Here is a 16,973-nt window from a genome sequence, read left to right as displayed (position 1 = left end):
TCTTTGCCTTTCTTCTCTTTCTCAGTTATCACTCCCATTCCACTCCAAACTTTACCTATCTTCTCTCTGACTGCCCTGCCTTCACTTTGTATTTCTTTGGAATTTTTGCTTTCAGTGTTTTTTACACTAGCCATAACTGTCTCCCCTGACTACTTCCTTCACTCTCTTAATGGCTTCAAAAAAAAATCCAGTCTCACCCAAAGGGCCTCATACATGCTAGAGAGCTAAGACAGAATGAGCTAACAACACAACAAATCTTGAATATCTGTCAAATTGGTACAAAAATAATGTCTAAACGAATATACAATACAAAAACTATCTTCATCCAAGTGGAAAACCTAGAAACTAAATAACTGCTGTTACTATGTACACAGTTAGGTCTGGAGGTTTAATAATTATTGGGTCATTGCTTTGGAGGAAATGATGTGTGTGTACACACATATAAACCCAATCACACATTTATACAAAATTCTATGAGAAATTTATGAGAGTTCACGTTTCCTCCAAAGGTCATCAACATAAGTCCCTCTCCCTGGGGTTCAAGGGCTCCCAAATCAAAGAAATAATAGTAACAAACATGATCTAAAATATTCTATTAGTTGGACTTTCCATTATTTATAGGCTGCAGATACAGGGATCCTTATGAAGTGCTTTCTATCTACCAAACCGCTAATAGTAGCTATTATTTTTATTCTCAAATAAAAACTTTATGAAGGTGGATTATTTCAACTAGAATCTTTTCCCAACACTTCCTATCACTTTCTGAAAAACATTTAGGAGCAACCTAGCAAGATGTGACACACTATACGGAGGACATGGAGAGGAAGGTGAAAGGAGAGGACAGCAAAGGAGTGGCGTGGTTGAAGTGAGGTCCGTGATGTACACAGCGCTGCGGACACAACATGCTTGATCAATGACTCTGGGTAACTCAGAGGCCTTTTTAAAACAAATGTGTAAAAAGCAGTCCTTATTTTATAACCTCAAAAAGCAGACAAGTACATGAGGGTTTATAACTGTCATATTTATAAACTATCCAAACAAAAACTCACAGACGACATAATCCATGTTACATTCCACATCTATACATAGATCTATATATCTACATGATAACATCCTACAAAGTCAACATCCATCATTTTAGTTCAGTACTTGTGATACAGTTTCCAAACAAAGGTAATATTTTTCAACCCAAAAATCAAAGGCCATTTTTTTCAACCCAAGGACCAATTCATTATTTTGTGTAAAAATACAGTAAGACTAATTGTAAGGGTTCTATCCAGGTTTGCTAAGATATGTTTCTAAGCTACTAAAATACAACTAAAGTTAGATTTTAATTATCAAGGTAACAGTACTTTGATTTCCAACTGACCTAAAAATAGTGGATGCTAATATATAACGTCAATATTTTTGAAAATCTTCAAAAGTAAAATAATACAACTCTAAAAGTATATGTGCATTGCCATTTATTCAGTAAACATGATTTATTTTAATACAGGTCATAAAAAGTTCAATTAATTAACCAGATTTCTTTATTCCTGTCTGCTATGTATTTCACTCTTAAACCTGACTTTATATCAAAAGCAGCAATTCAGAATTTATTTCACAAGATTAATCCCAAAGTTACTGGATGGCTTTTTAAACTATTTCACTGTTTATAAATATAAATTACAAAATAGTCTAGACCAGTGTGGGGAGCTCTTTAAAATCTGCATGGAGTCCTTCCTGCCTCAGGACTGTTGAGTAAGAATCTTCCTGAATGTCTGGGTTTTTTTTAAGTGCCCAGGAGATAATGATAGGCAGTCTAAGGGGGAAACCTCTGACTAAGACCACTAGACCAGTGGTTCCCAACTTTTAAAGTGCATGTATTCACTTGAGGAAACTTTTTTTAAAAAGTAAAACAGATTTGTTTCAGCAGTTTTAGAGTGGTGTCTAGGAACCAGCATTTAAATAATCACTGCAGGTGGTCCACAGACCACTCTGAGAAACAGTGCCCAGCCTTTTTTAGATTGTGGGTGAGTACATTCAGCAATTCAGGCAACAGGTAGCCTTTTAAAATATATTCTTAACGTAAGGTCAAAGTCAAGTGAATTGTGAGATCATAATTCATTCATTAAAGGAAAAAGCTTTCAAACAAACTAAACCTTTAAACAGACCAGCTCTTAGCACTCAACTTAAATCTAATGCCTTCTTCATCATTAATTATCCTGATATGTGACCAGAGGTATTGATTCCAGCTCATCAAAAATGTAATGTAGATTACAAAAGATACACATTCTAATCACACACCTTTATAGATTCTGTACAGTCTCTGTGTATCAGACTGGGACCAGCAGGACGTTAAGGAATACTAAAACAGTAAATAATATATTCTCAGTCTTAAACAATGAAACTTCATATTCCCCTCATGTAAGTTTCTACTTATATTATTAGGGGGTGTATATCTAGAAGACACTAACAGCATCATGCTATCTTTTCTGTGAAGAAGCCATTTACCAATTTTGCACAATTCTTGTAATTATCTATAAAATTGGTAGTTGGTATCTACCATTCTACTTTAAGAATTTGTTAAAAGCACAAAAAAAGTAACCACATGTAAGGCCACACAGCAAATCAGAGGACAGAACTAGCAATTAGATTTTCCACTTGGAAAGTTGAGCTCACTATCTTATCAGCTTGACAACTGTATCTCAATGTGTGGTGACTCTTACTAAGTATTATAAATACTTAAACATGTTTGAGTGTGTGACAGCTTTACCACCACCCCTGCCAAACTTTAGGAAGAGCAATCTACTGCAAACCCAGAAGCTGCACAAGAACTAAATGGCAAACACCACTAGGAGGCAACGTGTACGGTTAGTGGGCTCTGTCTGGCATCTTGCTCACCTATCCTACGTCTAAGATGCTATTATTTATTGTGTACACACTGTTCTATCGTGTTCTTCACAAAGCTTACACCACCTCTTTTCCAGCAACATGTGATTGAATGTTGGCATTTTTTCTTACCTACACAATGAAAAGGCAGTTGCCAAAAACCAGCATTGTATTGCCAAATAATAATTTTTAACCATTTAAAGTCTAGACTATTAAAAAAGCAATCAAACAATTTTCCAGTTTATAAATGATTCAAGGCCAAATGAATTTATAATAAATTTTACAATTAAGCAAAACGAAAGTTGAAAAATTACCCATAAATACCCAAACCAAGTGACATTGTGTCTTCTACTTAGGAAAAAAAAAGTAGCTTCTTAAATGGCTAAAATGAACATAAAGAGACAACATTCCTGGGGAAAGGATTTCAAAACAGGACACAATAGTAAAAGGCACTACCTTCACTTCAGTCTACACTTAAGTTATCTTAAATCCAAAGAATATGGGACAGGTGAAGGAAGAATAAACACATTCAACTGTTCATGTCCTTTTTGCTGGTTTGGCAGTCAGCTGCTTTTCTCTTTCAAATTCCTTCTCTCGTTGTTGCTCTCTTTCCAGCTCTTCTTTCTGCCTCTTCTGCTGCAGTTTAAGTGCTCTTTCTATGTCAAAAAATTCAAAAACCAAGAGAACAATCAAGGCTTATAGGTTAGGACCTAATTTAAAAGTTAACAGTGCTTTGATCTGAGATGATTGTGGTACTCATTTATAAATTTCATATTTAGCTTTTAAATTCATTCTGGGTAATTTAAGGTCTCCTTAGAACAAAAACAATGTGTTACTCCATTAAATGAGAATTACAGTGACATAGTCAGAGAACACAAGCCTACTAGCCCAGCTATTAGTAAAAAGACCCAGAGTGGAGTTCCAAAGAATGTTTTAAGAGAAAACAACAAAAAATACATTTAAAAAAATGTACCATGAATTAAGTATGTTATTGCGTATGGAGATATAAGAAGCCAGAAAATAAGTACTGAAGAAAAACAGACAATTAAACCTCTACTTTTATAAAAAATGTAAAAGAACTTCCCAACTCACTTTTAACTTTGATGTCTTTTCATGAAGCATCAGCATTTCTTTTCTTATATTCACCAGCTTGGTGTGGTAGTGTTTTGCTTCAGTGAACTTACCATGGAAAAATAAATGAAAAGCCAAGTTAAAATAGACTGAAACAACAAAGTGGATAAATAAATCAATGCTTAAGTTACAGTTCATCCTTCCTAAATTGGTCAAATTTTTTAATGCCTTATTCACCTCCACAATTTAATTCCAATATTTACATTTTATTTAAACCATTAGTAGAATTTTGAAAACACTTGATTCAATTCAGATTGATAAAAAGTTACTAAACATAAAAGATAAATAAAAGATATTTATATTGTATACAGTTAACATTTTGCTTTAAAAGCATGCAATATTACCCTAAAACTTCAGTAAGGCTACTGAATAATGCTCTCAGTTTCATGTGAGGAAAGTAAAACACTCCCTACTGCCTGTACAAGGGAGAGACCAAGCCAGGACACACAGGACAGTTTAAGTGGCTGCCCATCAGGAAAAGCCAAGCTGTGTCCAGAGGGCCCTGAGAGGGATGTGGGCTTCTGAAGTCAGAACATGCAGAAGAACCTCTGGAAAGACACTTCTTCCCAAGGAGTTATAAGTGTGGACATTCCATCTCAGCCAGAAATGGCAGAAAAGGAAAAAAAAATCACCACATTCTCAGTCAAGGTAACAGAAAGAGAAGACCAGGTAACAAAAAAAAAGAGAAGTATCGACAGAGAGATTAGCAACCTTCCGGCAGCTACACATAAAGCCACAGCTGGTGAGCTCTAAAGCTTACAGACCCTCTCTCTGTCTCTCTCAACCTTCCAGTTTTGCGGCTCCTAGATGACAATCAGAACTGCTCTGGGGCTGAGGGAAGACAAAAGAGGAAGACTTAGTTTCTGCCTCCTCAGACAGAAACAACAGTATTATATCTGCTTGGCTCATTTATCACTAATCACTCAACAAATATTCGTAAGTCAGTGGAGCCTCGTCCACCTCGTTCACGAGAAGTCAGGAACTACAGGGCAGAAGACACAGTATTTACTACCACAGGCCTCTCTGCCTGATGCTAGAGAAGACGAACTTTCTGATTGTTATAAAAGGAAAACATTAATAAGCCACCATTTGTCCAATGCATAAGAGTCCATAAAATCATGTAAACCAAGCTATCTGTAATGTCCATGGTGAAGAAAAAGGCAGTCCTAAATTCTTAATTTTTGTTAATCCTTGTTTCTTAAAAAAGAGTACCAGTTCCTCTCATCAAAAAGCTATAAAGCTTCTGATGAATTTCAACTATTGTTGTTTATATTGAAAGATATAAAGTGTCCATAAATGACTTTCGAAGGGTTTGTTTCTGCATTAATTTGTTATAACATTATTAAAATACCATACAATTAAATAAAATATGAATTTAAAAAACCATGCAATTGATAAAAAGAGATGCACTTTCCTTAAGGGGGAAAAATAGTATCCCCAAAGTTTTTTAGTCTCATTTATAAAAATAAAGATCTATTCCAGACTTTCATAAATAAACTCCATTTCCTATCACAAATTCAACATTTGAAAGATAACAATTCAAAATAATAGATGTTCCAGCAAAGTAAATCAAAGTTTCCTATTCAAAAACAAATTCTAACCTTTAAAAATTAGAGGGCAAGATCCCAAACATACGTATGTACAAAGTTGGGAGGATAAACCTACCTACTTCTAAAGCAAGATGTCTCTAAGCTATGTCAACTAACTCATACTTACCAAAGCATTAATATCCAACATAGAATGACATTCTTTAAATTTTGAAATCTCTTGTTCCAGTGTGTCTAACAATACAACTTGGTTCTGTCTGAAAAAAAAAAAAGCACACAGCCAAAGGAAACATTACATACTATAAGTGCCAGTTCATTAAAAGTAACCACATTCATCTCGGTTAATGTTAAAGGTAGAAATTAAGTGGGAAATTTATTGATTCTTCAAGGCTTATTTGGATTAATATAATCTTTTTCAAAATAATACTTTAAAGTCACATTCTAAAAACTAAATGTGTCTTTTATTCTTGCCTCAGTTTCAGATTCTAGTAACCAAAATTACCAAATCATTTAAAATCATTTTATTACTTATTACTTTTAACAACTTCCTATATTATCCCCCCAAAAGTTTTTTATACTATCTTGCCCCAGAAACTTGATGTTTTATATGTATACTAAAATTGGAATACCACAAAGTAAATGAGCAGCAGTGACTTTTTAGATTACAGTTGGGAAAAACACCATATCAAGTCTAAAGGAACAAATAGGAAGATGGAGAAAAAGCCTAGGAATTACAAGATTCCCCTACCAATAACTAGTTGTGTCATCTTAGAAATTTTAGTTTATTTCTTTGGGCCTGAATTTCTTCATTTATAAAGTGAGAAGGTCAAACAATGTAATTTCAAAGATTCCTCATAAAAATTCTGATTCAAAACCTTCTACTAAGAAAGAAGCCAACTTTCCTAATAATACTTCTCTAGATCAATCAATGCTGGGATCACAGGAATAAGTGACATTGAAGGGTCACCTAATTAAATGTTTTAAAGAATACCATTGACAAAAAAATATCTCATTATTTGCTTGCAGAACTATGCTAAAAAGAAACAATGATGAGAAAAAGAAATAACGAGGAGGAGACCAAAGGGCAGTCACAGCATCTCCACCACCCAGCACTGAGTTCGGCAGACCCCAGAGGTCACAGGTTTGCCCCTTCAGCTCCAACTAGCAAGCACAGAGGTGAAACAGAGAGCAGATGAGAGGAAAACCCACCAAGTCGATGACCTGACATAAGCAGGAAAGCAAACAGAGGCTGTTACTATGAGAAAATATTATAGAAAAATCAACAAAACCAAAAGTTGGTTCTTCAAAAGATCAATAAAATTAATAAACTTCTAGCCAAACTAATAAAGAAAAAAAGAGAAGATGCAAATTACTAACATAATTTATGGAAGAGGAGTCATCACTACTGATCCCATGGACATTAAAAGGATAATAAAGGAATACTTTCAACAACTCTATATCCATAACTTTAATAACTTAGATAAAAATGGTTACTTCCTTGAAAGACACAAACTACCAAACTTCACATAAGAAATATAATCTAAGTAGGCCTATACCTAACAGCAAATGGAGCCAGATGTTAGATGTTGGTCCTTGAACTGGCATAACAACTCAGAGCCAAGAACTCACATACAAGTGAAAGCTTATTCAGAAAGTCTCAGAGGTAGAAGACGTGAGCCATAGAAGAAGGAAGCCAGCTGGGCTGCATATACTCAGGAAACAAGTTACAGAGGCAAAAGGAGGGCCCTTACAGCTTAGAAAAAGAAAGCAAAGGTAACGAGCCTGGGGGAAGAAAGGGAGAAGAAAACATGTAGGTGTGTGGAAGGGAGAGAGGAGAATGGGGGGCAGGTGGGAGACACACAAGGCAGAGGGTGGGAGGGCACCTGAGGGAGGAAGGGGATGGAGAAAGACATGGGCATGCCAGAGACAGACAGACAGACAGACAGAGAAAGAGAGAGCGAGCGTGCAAGTGAGCAAACTGGGTCCTTCCTCTTATGTGTTTTTATCTGTTTCCTAAAGGTGGGAATTTTAGGGGAGAATCTCAATAGAAGCTTCATCAGCTTTCCAGGTGTTCCTTCAGGATCATGGTGTCTACTGATTGGTCGCTGCTACGGTAGGGAGTCATTAGTCAATGCAGCTGGTCCTGATGTAAGTCATGGTGTAGCTTCATCTCATTTTGCTACTTTTCTGGGCCTGGAGCTGAAACACAACAGTGGCCTAGATGTTATCTCTACTTTGACCAAAACTGTCTCATGGTCAACAGACTACAGGCTTTCTTCCTGATGTGGGTTTAGAACCTCACTGTCCTGAGGGTTTCATGTTCGAGGAAGTGGTCTTATAAGGGCTTGTGTAGGAATCATATGAGGCTGTTCTACGGCCCCTTTGTTCCTCCTCTAAGAGAGGACATGCCAGGTTGAGAAAAGGTCAGGGGAGGGTCTACCCTGAATAACTATCAACATGCTAAGGGAAGGGACCTGGAAGCGAGGTCCCACCCTACAATGCTTGTTTTCCGTTTTGCTAGGCACTCAGGCTTTCTGTCCTGGGTCCTGGTGACCTTCTGCAGCTACATTATCATCCCTACTCTGCTCACGTCTGTCTAACAGCCTACTGTATCAGAGAAACTGAATTAATCCCAGAAATGAAAGCACCAGGACCAAACAGGAGTAGTGGACACATTTCCTATGAGGCCACCATTACCCTAAAACCAAAACCAGATAAAGACATCACAAGAAAGGAAATTCTATAGACCAACATATTTCATGAACACAGATGCAGAAATCCTCAATAAGATATTGGCAATCAAATCCAACAATGTATTAAAAAAATTATACACCACAACCAAGTGGGATTTATTCTATGTATGCAAAGCCGGTTCAATATTTGAAAAGAAAGCTAAAGAAGAAAAATCACATGGTCCTATCAGTTTGATGCAGAAGTAGTATCTGACCAACACCATTCATGATTAAAAACACTCTCAACAAACTAGGAAACTAGGAAACTTTAACAAGTTGAGAGAGGAACTTCCTCAACTTGTTAAAGAGCATTAAAGAAAAAACTATAGTTAACATCACACTTGTGGTGAGAATCTGGATGTTTTCCCCCTAAAACTGGGAGCAAGGAAAAGATGTTCATTCTCACTACTCCTATTCAATCCCATACTGGAAGTCCTAACTAATGCAACAAGAAAAGGAAATGAAATGAAAGGCATACAGATTAAGAAAAAAAGAATAAAACTATTCTTGCTTACAGTTGACATGAATGCCCATGTGGCAAACCCCAAAGAATCAACAAAAAACCTCCTGGAACTAGTATGTCAGTATAGCAAGGTTTCAGGGTGCAAGGTTAATATACAAGTCAGTTGTTTTCCTATGTACCAGCAGTAAACAATAACCCCCTCAGATGAAATACTTGGGTATAAATCTAACAAAATTTGTATAGGCTCTACATGTAAAACTCTCAAGAAAGAAATTTTAAAAAGATGTAAATAATGGAGAGATATTCCAAGTACATGTAATAAAATTCTTAACATTATGGTATCAATTCCTCCCAACTTGATCTATAGATGCAATGCAATCACAATTTAAATCCAAGCAAATTACTTTGTAGATAAAATAAACTGGTTCTAAAATTAACAAGGAAAGGCAAAGACCTAGAATAGTCAATGCATACTGAAGAACAAAGTGAGAAGACATACACTGCACAATTTCAAGACTTATAAAACTACAGAAATCATGACAGCATGGCATTGAGGAAAGCACACACTGATCAATGGAACAGTGCACAAAGCTCTCAGAACCTCACCAATATAATCAACTGCTCTTTGGCAAAAGAGCTAAGATAATGCAGTGGAGAAAGAGGAGTCGATTCAAGAAATGGTAAAATAACAACTGGATATGCATGTGCAAACACGTTAACCTAGGCATAGGCCTTCCACCTTTTGTAAGAACTAATTGAAAATGGATGATAGACCTAAATGTAAAATGTAAAATTATAAAACCTGTAGAAGAAAACACAGGAGAAAACCTAGGTGACCTTGATAAGGTGATTGATTTTTACATGCAATACCAACAGCATAATCTACCAAGGCCTTTTAAAATTACACACTTCTGCTCTATAAAAGTCACTGTTAAGAAAATGAAAAAATAAGCCACACACCTGGAAAAAATATTCGTTAAACACATTAAAGACTTGTATCAAAAATATACAAAGTAGTCTTAAAACACAACAATAAGAAAATAATCCAATTTAAAAATGGGCAAAATACGTTAAAAAAGAATGAAATCTTAATCATTTATGACAATGGATGGACCTAGAGGGTATTATGCTAAGTGAAATAAGTCAGAGAAAGGCAAATACCATATGATTTAAATTATATGTGGAATCTAGGGAACAAAATAAACAAACAGAAACAGACTTGTAGATACAGAAAACAAACGATGGTGGCCAGATGGGAGGGGGACTGAAGAGCTGGGTAAAATAGGTGAAGGAATTAAGAAGTACAAACTGGTGGTTACAAAACAGTCACAGAGATGTAAACAAAGTACAGCATAGGGAATACAGTCAATAATACTGCAATTACTATGTATGGTGTCAGGGGGGCACTAGACTTATTGGAGGGATCACTTCGTAAATTATATAAATGTCTAACCACTATGCTGTACACCTGAAACTAATATAAAATAATATTGAATGCCAAGTGTAATTGAAAAATAAAAAGAGAGAGAAAACAGTCATGGAGATGTAAAGTACAGCATAGGGAATACAGTCAATAATATTGTAATAACTATGTATGGTGCCAGGTGGGTACTAGACTTATGGGAGGATCACTTTGTAAGTTATATAAATGTCTAATCACTGTGTTGTACACCTAAAATTAATATAATATTGTATCAACTGTAATTTAAAAATAAATTTAAAAAAGAAAAATAAACATATGTCCTATAAACAAAAATATAATAATAAAAATATAAATTTTTTAAAATGAGCTAAATGAACATCGGTTGTATAATCATTAATTTGTCTGATCTTTGTCCCAGGTTCCTGGCATATCTATTCTAAAACTCTTGGAATTCCCAAATAATAGGAGTACCTTTGTTATTCATGAGCCCCTTGAATCACACCTGATTATGCTGATGAGGTTACCCACAGTGGACCCCTGGAGCTTCAAGATTGGTGCTAGTCATGCCAGAAACATCAATCATGTGGTCAGAGGGTTGGGGTTTTGAGCCATGTAATATCGGCCCATTTTCCAAAAAAGGGAGGGGGTCTGAAGAATGAGTTTGGTTATAAGGCCAATGATTCAATCAATTATGCCTACTTAATGAAACCCTATTTAAAACTCTGGACACCAGAGCTCAGTAGAGCTTCCCGGTTGGTGAACATACCTGGGAGGGTGATATAACCCAATTCCACTAGGAAAGGGCACAGACGATCTGTGTTTGGAATGCCCCCAGAGCCTGCCCTGCGTGACTGTGAAGCCCTGACGCAGTATCTCCAGCAGGGGTGCCCAACCTGCAGCCCGCGAACCACACGTGGCCCAGGATGGCTGTGAATTTGACCCAACACAAAATCGTCAATTTACTTAAAATATTATGAGATTGTTTTGTGATTATGTGTTGCAATGTATTTACTATGTGGCCGAGACAACTCTTCTTCTTCCTGATAAAGAAGGATCCATGAGAAAAAAAAATTGTTTCTTTGAAAGGTTTAAGACTGTTTTATCTCAAAGGGAGCTCCACTGAGACTATTCATAATTGCACCTCTTCCAGCTACTTTTAAGAACCTAGATCCCAGAACCTCTTTTTTCTTTCTTTCCAACGTTCTTAAAATGACATATATAAAAGACTATTTGAAACCTTTCTTATATATAAAGATAAATTTTGTTCTTGGTCTTCTTTACCCATTATTAGCTACAAAGAAAACTTAATTTCTGTCTACCACTGCCTTCTTCTCCTTATCTGTAGGCCTGTTTCTATCATGGTAAAGTGGCTTAATGAATATGAAAAAGTTTAATGACAGAGCCAGCACTAGGACTCAGGAACCTCTTAGTCTACTACTGTTTCCCCTGCCCCTTTATTATTTGTGAAATTCTAAAGAGATAGTTACTAGAAAACATTTCTTTTTCCCTTCTTTGAAATTTGCTAATCTTGCTTTGACACAAGATATATAATAACTGCTTATTCATCACATTCAACTGTTAATTCCAACATTACCTGTGTAATCTTTTTCAAGTTACTTAACCTCTCTGAACCTCAGTTTCTTTGACCGTAAACAGACATAATATTAGATACTTTATAAAATTTCAGGATTAATTTAGATATGGTACATAAAGTGGCAAGCATGTAGTAAATATAGTACCAAGCAGTAACTGATTTTACCATCATCATCATTGTCATATGGATGCCTGGGAAGTGAAGATACTCAAAACACTAAATTTTAGCCAACATCCTCATCAACTAAACTCTGCAGTTAAACCATGACTCTCAGCTTCCCCTTAGGAAGGTGTTATGCAAATGTTTGGCTTGCAGAGTTTCTTACCTTCTGTCAATCTATCATACTTCATCCAAACTCCACAGCAAATTCTTTATTCCCTTTTTGCCACAAGGATTGACTGGTGTTAAAAAACAAGGTATCACACATACTAGGGATGAAAACTGTCACTTGGAGCTAGCAGAAAACTAGAATGTCGCCAACTCCCTACTACAGTAGTGTTCCACAAGTCCTAGAACATAGCACTTACTACTTTTACACTCATTATCACCTTCAAATTCAACGATTGTAACACTACTTAATAATACAAAATGACCATAGTTGATTATTTTTCTCCCTTTGCCCTAATAAAGTCTTTTGAGATAAGCTTTCAGAGGGTAGGTCTTAGAGAAGCAGCAGCTGAGAGCCAGCTGAAAGATGACCATCACAGAAGGAAATAGGCCGGCCTGGGCAATCCAGACAGGTCCTGACCCTAGAGGAAGTAGAAACTCAGTCCGCGGTGTCCAGGTGGGAGCCGATAAAGTACAGTGTATATCTTTGCATACCGACCCCACTCCATGGCTTCCATTCCTCCTTATCCTGTTCCTCTCTTAATGTTTCCTCTAATCCTTTATTTACCTAGGAGAGGATGAAATGGGCCACCGCAATAAACAATACTTAAGGATTTCTGGCAACTTGTGAACCAGTGACTGAATACAAATGTGACTCTTATGGAAGCAATTTTGCAACTCTACTCAGAAATAGGTGTATACCCATCGTGCAACATTCTCAATAGACGAGACTTATAAAATAATGGTAAAACACCAAAATTAATGAAAGAGTCTAGAATAGATTTAGGGGTACTTCTTAGAACCCAAACACTCTACAAGCATTCATTTCACTTTTTATATTTAGATTACTATGAATTCCTCCTCTCCCATTCGCTAAAGTTATCACTAAAGAAATACTCAATTGCATGAAATGTTACAAAATAATGACTTAATACAGTATGTACTGTATATACTTATACAGTAAATGAGGACTACACCAGAGGGGAATGAGTGCATCTCCACTTTTTGTTAGCTCACGTGAGTTCCTGGAGGGCTTGTTTTGATCTCTGCAGATCAGGCAGGTAGTGAGAAAGCAATCCTTCTGCCAGTTGCTCCACAGCTTTGTCTTCTGCTGTCAGGTCCTCTATTAACCCTTCATCTGGAGAAGTGTCACTTAAACCTGTCCCCAAGCAAAAATCAAATTTAGGAAGCTTTTAAATTGACACAGGGATCAGAGAGCAGTGGGGAGGCAGGGAAGAGGGTTGGCAACGAGGTTCAGTGCATACGCATGAGGTGGTACAAGAACACTTTTCTCCGCTTTTTTCAAGTTTCACCTCCTGAGTGTCCTCTAAAAAATGGATTATGAGCACTCAAAATGTTTTAAAGCTACTACTATAACATAAAGCCTAGATTAAAAGAACATTAACATGCAAAATTCTATATGTTTATGTATGTTTCATGACAGGATTTCATGTAAAGCATTTATAGTTTTCAATGGATTGTTAAGGAAACCTGAGGCCTGAAAGTGGGAAACAGTCCCTGAATGAAAACAAGAAATTCTTCTTTTCAAAAACACAATACTTAAAAATATTTTTTCATTTCTATGGAAGTAAAAATATGGGTCAACATCTATTTTGCATATAACTTGATATATTACTTACATGTAAAAGGAGGGATGTTTTGTGATTTGTTAAGAGAGAAATTTTCTAAGAATTTCTCCTTTGTTGAGATCAGTATCTCAATCTACTATATAAAATAATGTATTGTGGTTGTGTGTAAATGTAAATTTAGATGGGAATCTAAATCTAAACTATGCCTCATACTTTTCCTTTGAATAAAGGAACTGTAACCACTGTGCCAGGAATTCAAAAGTGTTCAAAATGAATACCCATCAATCACTACTACTACTGAGAAAAGTATAAAACAATTTCTAAACAGGGTTCAGTGATTGGTGTGTAAGATTTTAAAATCATTAATTTAGAATGAAAAAAAATGAAATGGTCACATTATTAAAATTGTACTCCAAAAACATTTTTAAACTAGTATTAAACTCTGAAATATCTTTCTTTAATCATAATCTTGTAATATTCAGTAACATCAAAATAGAACATTATACAGGATACATTTATCACAACACATTGCTTATAGCCTATTTCCATGTATAGGTTTTACCATATATTTAAACTTTGGCAAGATTAAGGAAAACAACATGTTGTCATATTCAAAATAAGCTTTTAGAAGTCAAAATAAAATAGTATGCTTTTTATTCTGACCCTGAAAAACATGAGCAAACTATGGAATTCTTATAGTTGCAAGGCAATATTCAAACAGGTAAGAACTAACTTAAAAAACTGAGCACTCCACAAATGAAATAAAAATATAATGGGAAACATGGAGCATTTATGGATATTGCCACTGATGTACCACCGGGTGGGAAGGGAACAAGTACAGCTGAGAATTTGTGCCATTGCTTAAGGGTTGAGTACAATTATAGTGCAAACAACAGCAACTCTCTTAGGAAAATATGGAAAACATTAAGTATTATACAGAAATGCCCAATAAGGACATTTCAAACCTAAGGAATAATAACTAATACACCTCCCCTACAATATACAGGGTGGGGCAAAAGTAGGTTTACAGATGTCACTACACAAAACACAGTTTATTCTTGTATTATTTATTATTATATTATTTTTCCATACAAACAACTGTAAACCTACTTTTGCCCCACCCGTACAGACACTATAACTGGTAGATCCCCTCCCTACCCTGCCCCAATCTTCTAGTTAGTGGAAGTGTCTAAGTTTTCATGTTTTTACATACATACTAAATGTTACTAAGTTCAAGGTACTTTATGTGGGAGATTAAACAAAAAGAAAGGGTCCTTAACCTATTCATACAAAAAAAAATTTGCTGCATGTCTACATATATTATGTACTAGTTTCTGAGTACAACAATATATTAGGAAAGCCTCCTTCCCTGAAAGGGTTCAGTACAGGAAAATCACAGCATGTGAGAAGTGCCACTAGAGAAACAGACACCTAGAGGGGAATTCAGAGGATAGCAAGATCTTCCAAGCAAGGAAATGTCATGAGTGGAGCTTTATAAGCACTCACTGATGTGACAGTAGTGGGCTAGATGGAAAGTAAGAGACTGGAGGCGGACTAGCACTACAACCACTGTTTTAAGGGTGAAAATACAAAAAGGAGTTGGAACTTGTATAGTAGAGTCCCCTAAATTAAAGAGGTAGAAGGTAAGTGAGAGGAAAGAGTCCAGAGTAATATCAAAGTTTCAAGTGAGAGTGACTTGGTGCCATTAATTGGATCAGACATCTACTTTTATTTGTGTACATGCTGTGAGGTTAGCGCAAAAGAACCATGTCGAAGCAACCAGTGGACAGGCAGAGGAGCAAGCTGACAGGTACTCAAATGCACATACATACATGGAATTCATATTTATAGAAGCAACTCAGGAAGGTGGGAAAAGAGGGAGACCATGGAGAAAAAGCATGGCCAAGAAAGGACTGAACACTATTTGGGGGTAACTTAGGGAGGTAAAAGAAAAGGCACATCCAAAGCACTGCAGCCTTTCTCATCTAGAGTTCCTCATCTGAATCACCGAACATGAAACTGCTCTGAATAAGTACTTTCTCAATTCTCCCAAGGGTAGTAGAGTACTTGTACCATTCTGGATGCAGAGCAAGTCAACCCATTACATTCAGTGGAAGCCTTAGGGCATTGGGGCTTAAATATCTCTCGGAACGAGAGTAAAGAAAGACTGCTGAAGGAATGTAGATGCAGCAATGTGAACATCAAGTCTCTAAATTACAAAGCCATCATCCTGACAAATTCACCCTCAACCACCAACTGTAACAAATAGCCAACCAGAGCCAGAGTCACGTTAACGCAGAATGACTTCACCATCAATTGCCTCCAACCGCACCCAAAAAACACACTTGTCCCTTAAACTTCGTTCCCCACCCATCCCGCAGAGCAGGAAGGCCGGCACGGTTCCCCACTTCTGCGCAGGGGTCACAGGCGCAGGGCTGCCCACAGCAGCTTACTCCGGCAGGGCGGCCAGGAAGACCCACCCACTCCGTTCCGGCTGCCTGCCCCGCGGATAGCCGAGAGCACGTACCCGGCATCTGCTCTCCAGACCCCAGATCGTCGGGTGGCGATGCCAAGACCCCGTCCGAAGTTGGAGGCCCGGGGACACTCATGTCCCTCCCGCTGGGACCAGGGAAAGGGTAGTTGTGTAGATGATCAGATACAGTACGGGAGAACCAAGCAAGTCCAGCGCCCAGCCGGACCAATGCAGCGATCGCACCAGGAAGTAACGGAAGCGGAAGATGGCGGGCGCTGGGCACGTGACCGCGGGTCAGAGACTGCTCCTAGCCCTTTCTGCTTCCAAGGCCTTCCACCCCATTGCTCCGGCGACTCCATGCTGCCTTCGTCGTTGGTGCAAGACGCGGTGTCGTCTGAGTCGCTGTGCGGGGCTCGTGTCCCGGCAACCGAGGAGTGGACGGGGGGGGGGGGGGGGGGAGAGTGAGCGGTGACGGGAAGGGGGCTGCTCAGGAGGACTCTCGAAGACCGGAAGAGCTTTGTTCAACTGGGCGATTAGTTAGGCTTAGTTCGCTGAGACTCTATACAGCTTTTCAATTTTGTATCCGTGTTAAGGCAACGCCTTAAGAACAAGGACTGCGTGCCTTCCCAGTGATTTGGACCACGCAAAAGTTCAGTGTTTAAGTTCTCTGTGAGCTTCAGCCTTGCTAATTGGGGTATTGGCCAGGATTCCTGTCTCCTCTTGTTGATTGTGGGTGAATGATTTAAAGCCTGGGTTGCAGCACCTACAGAACAAATTCATCCACATTTCTAGAAATGACACTTGCTGAGATCTTGTGGAATGT

General features: G+C 37.5%; 1 protein-coding gene across 6 annotated transcripts; it reads right to left on the bottom strand.

Annotated features, from left to right (window-relative positions):
• Positions 1 to 1,000: 1,000 nt before the first annotated feature.
• Positions 1,001 to 16,553, bottom strand: BLOC1S6 (biogenesis of lysosomal organelles complex 1 subunit 6). Of its 6 annotated transcripts, none has more exons than XM_036033010.1 (5): positions 16,205 to 16,553; positions 13,106 to 13,247; positions 5,719 to 5,806; positions 3,963 to 4,050; positions 1,001 to 3,527 (listed from the first exon to the last, which is right to left on the bottom strand). In XM_036033010.1, the coding sequence occupies exons 1-5, from the start codon at positions 16,284 to 16,286 to the stop codon at positions 3,409 to 3,411; spliced, it is 519 nt and encodes a 172-aa protein (XP_035888903.1). In that variant the 5' UTR covers positions 16,287 to 16,553; the 3' UTR covers positions 1,001 to 3,408. The 6 variants fall into 6 exon arrangements, with proteins under 6 accessions (XP_035888903.1, XP_028363874.1, XP_035888923.1 ...); XM_028508073.2 differs by having other exon boundaries at positions 3,960 to 4,050; positions 16,205 to 16,545; XM_036033030.1 differs by lacking the exon at positions 16,205 to 16,553 and adding an exon at positions 16,048 to 16,122 and having other exon boundaries at positions 3,960 to 4,050.
• Between the last annotated feature and the right edge of the window lie 420 nt (positions 16,554 to 16,973).

Source organism: Phyllostomus discolor, chromosome 1 (genome assembly GCF_004126475.2).
Source record: "Phyllostomus discolor isolate MPI-MPIP mPhyDis1 chromosome 1, mPhyDis1.pri.v3, whole genome shotgun sequence".
NCBI lineage: Eukaryota > Metazoa > Chordata > Mammalia > Chiroptera > Phyllostomidae > Phyllostomus > Phyllostomus discolor.
Note: the sequence above shows the minus strand (reverse complement) of the source record. Positions and strands in the feature narration are given on the sequence as shown.

What these genes read in the sequence shown, in the direction of transcription:
- BLOC1S6 (XM_028508073.2), bottom strand. Translation starts at nt 16,286, where the DNA reads ATGAGTGTCCCCGGGCCTCCAACTTCGGACGGGGTCTTGGCATCGCCA. An exon ending in GTCTGGAGAGCAGATGCCGG is followed by an intron (nt 13,248 to 16,204) that starts GTACGTGCTCTC and finishes GCTTGGGGACAG; the next exon opens with GTTTAAGTGACACTTCTCCA. An exon ending in GACATCAAAGTTAAAAGTGA is followed by an intron (nt 3,528 to 3,959) that starts GTTGGGAAGTTC and finishes TTTTTGACATAG; the next exon opens with AAAGAGCACTTAAACTGCAG.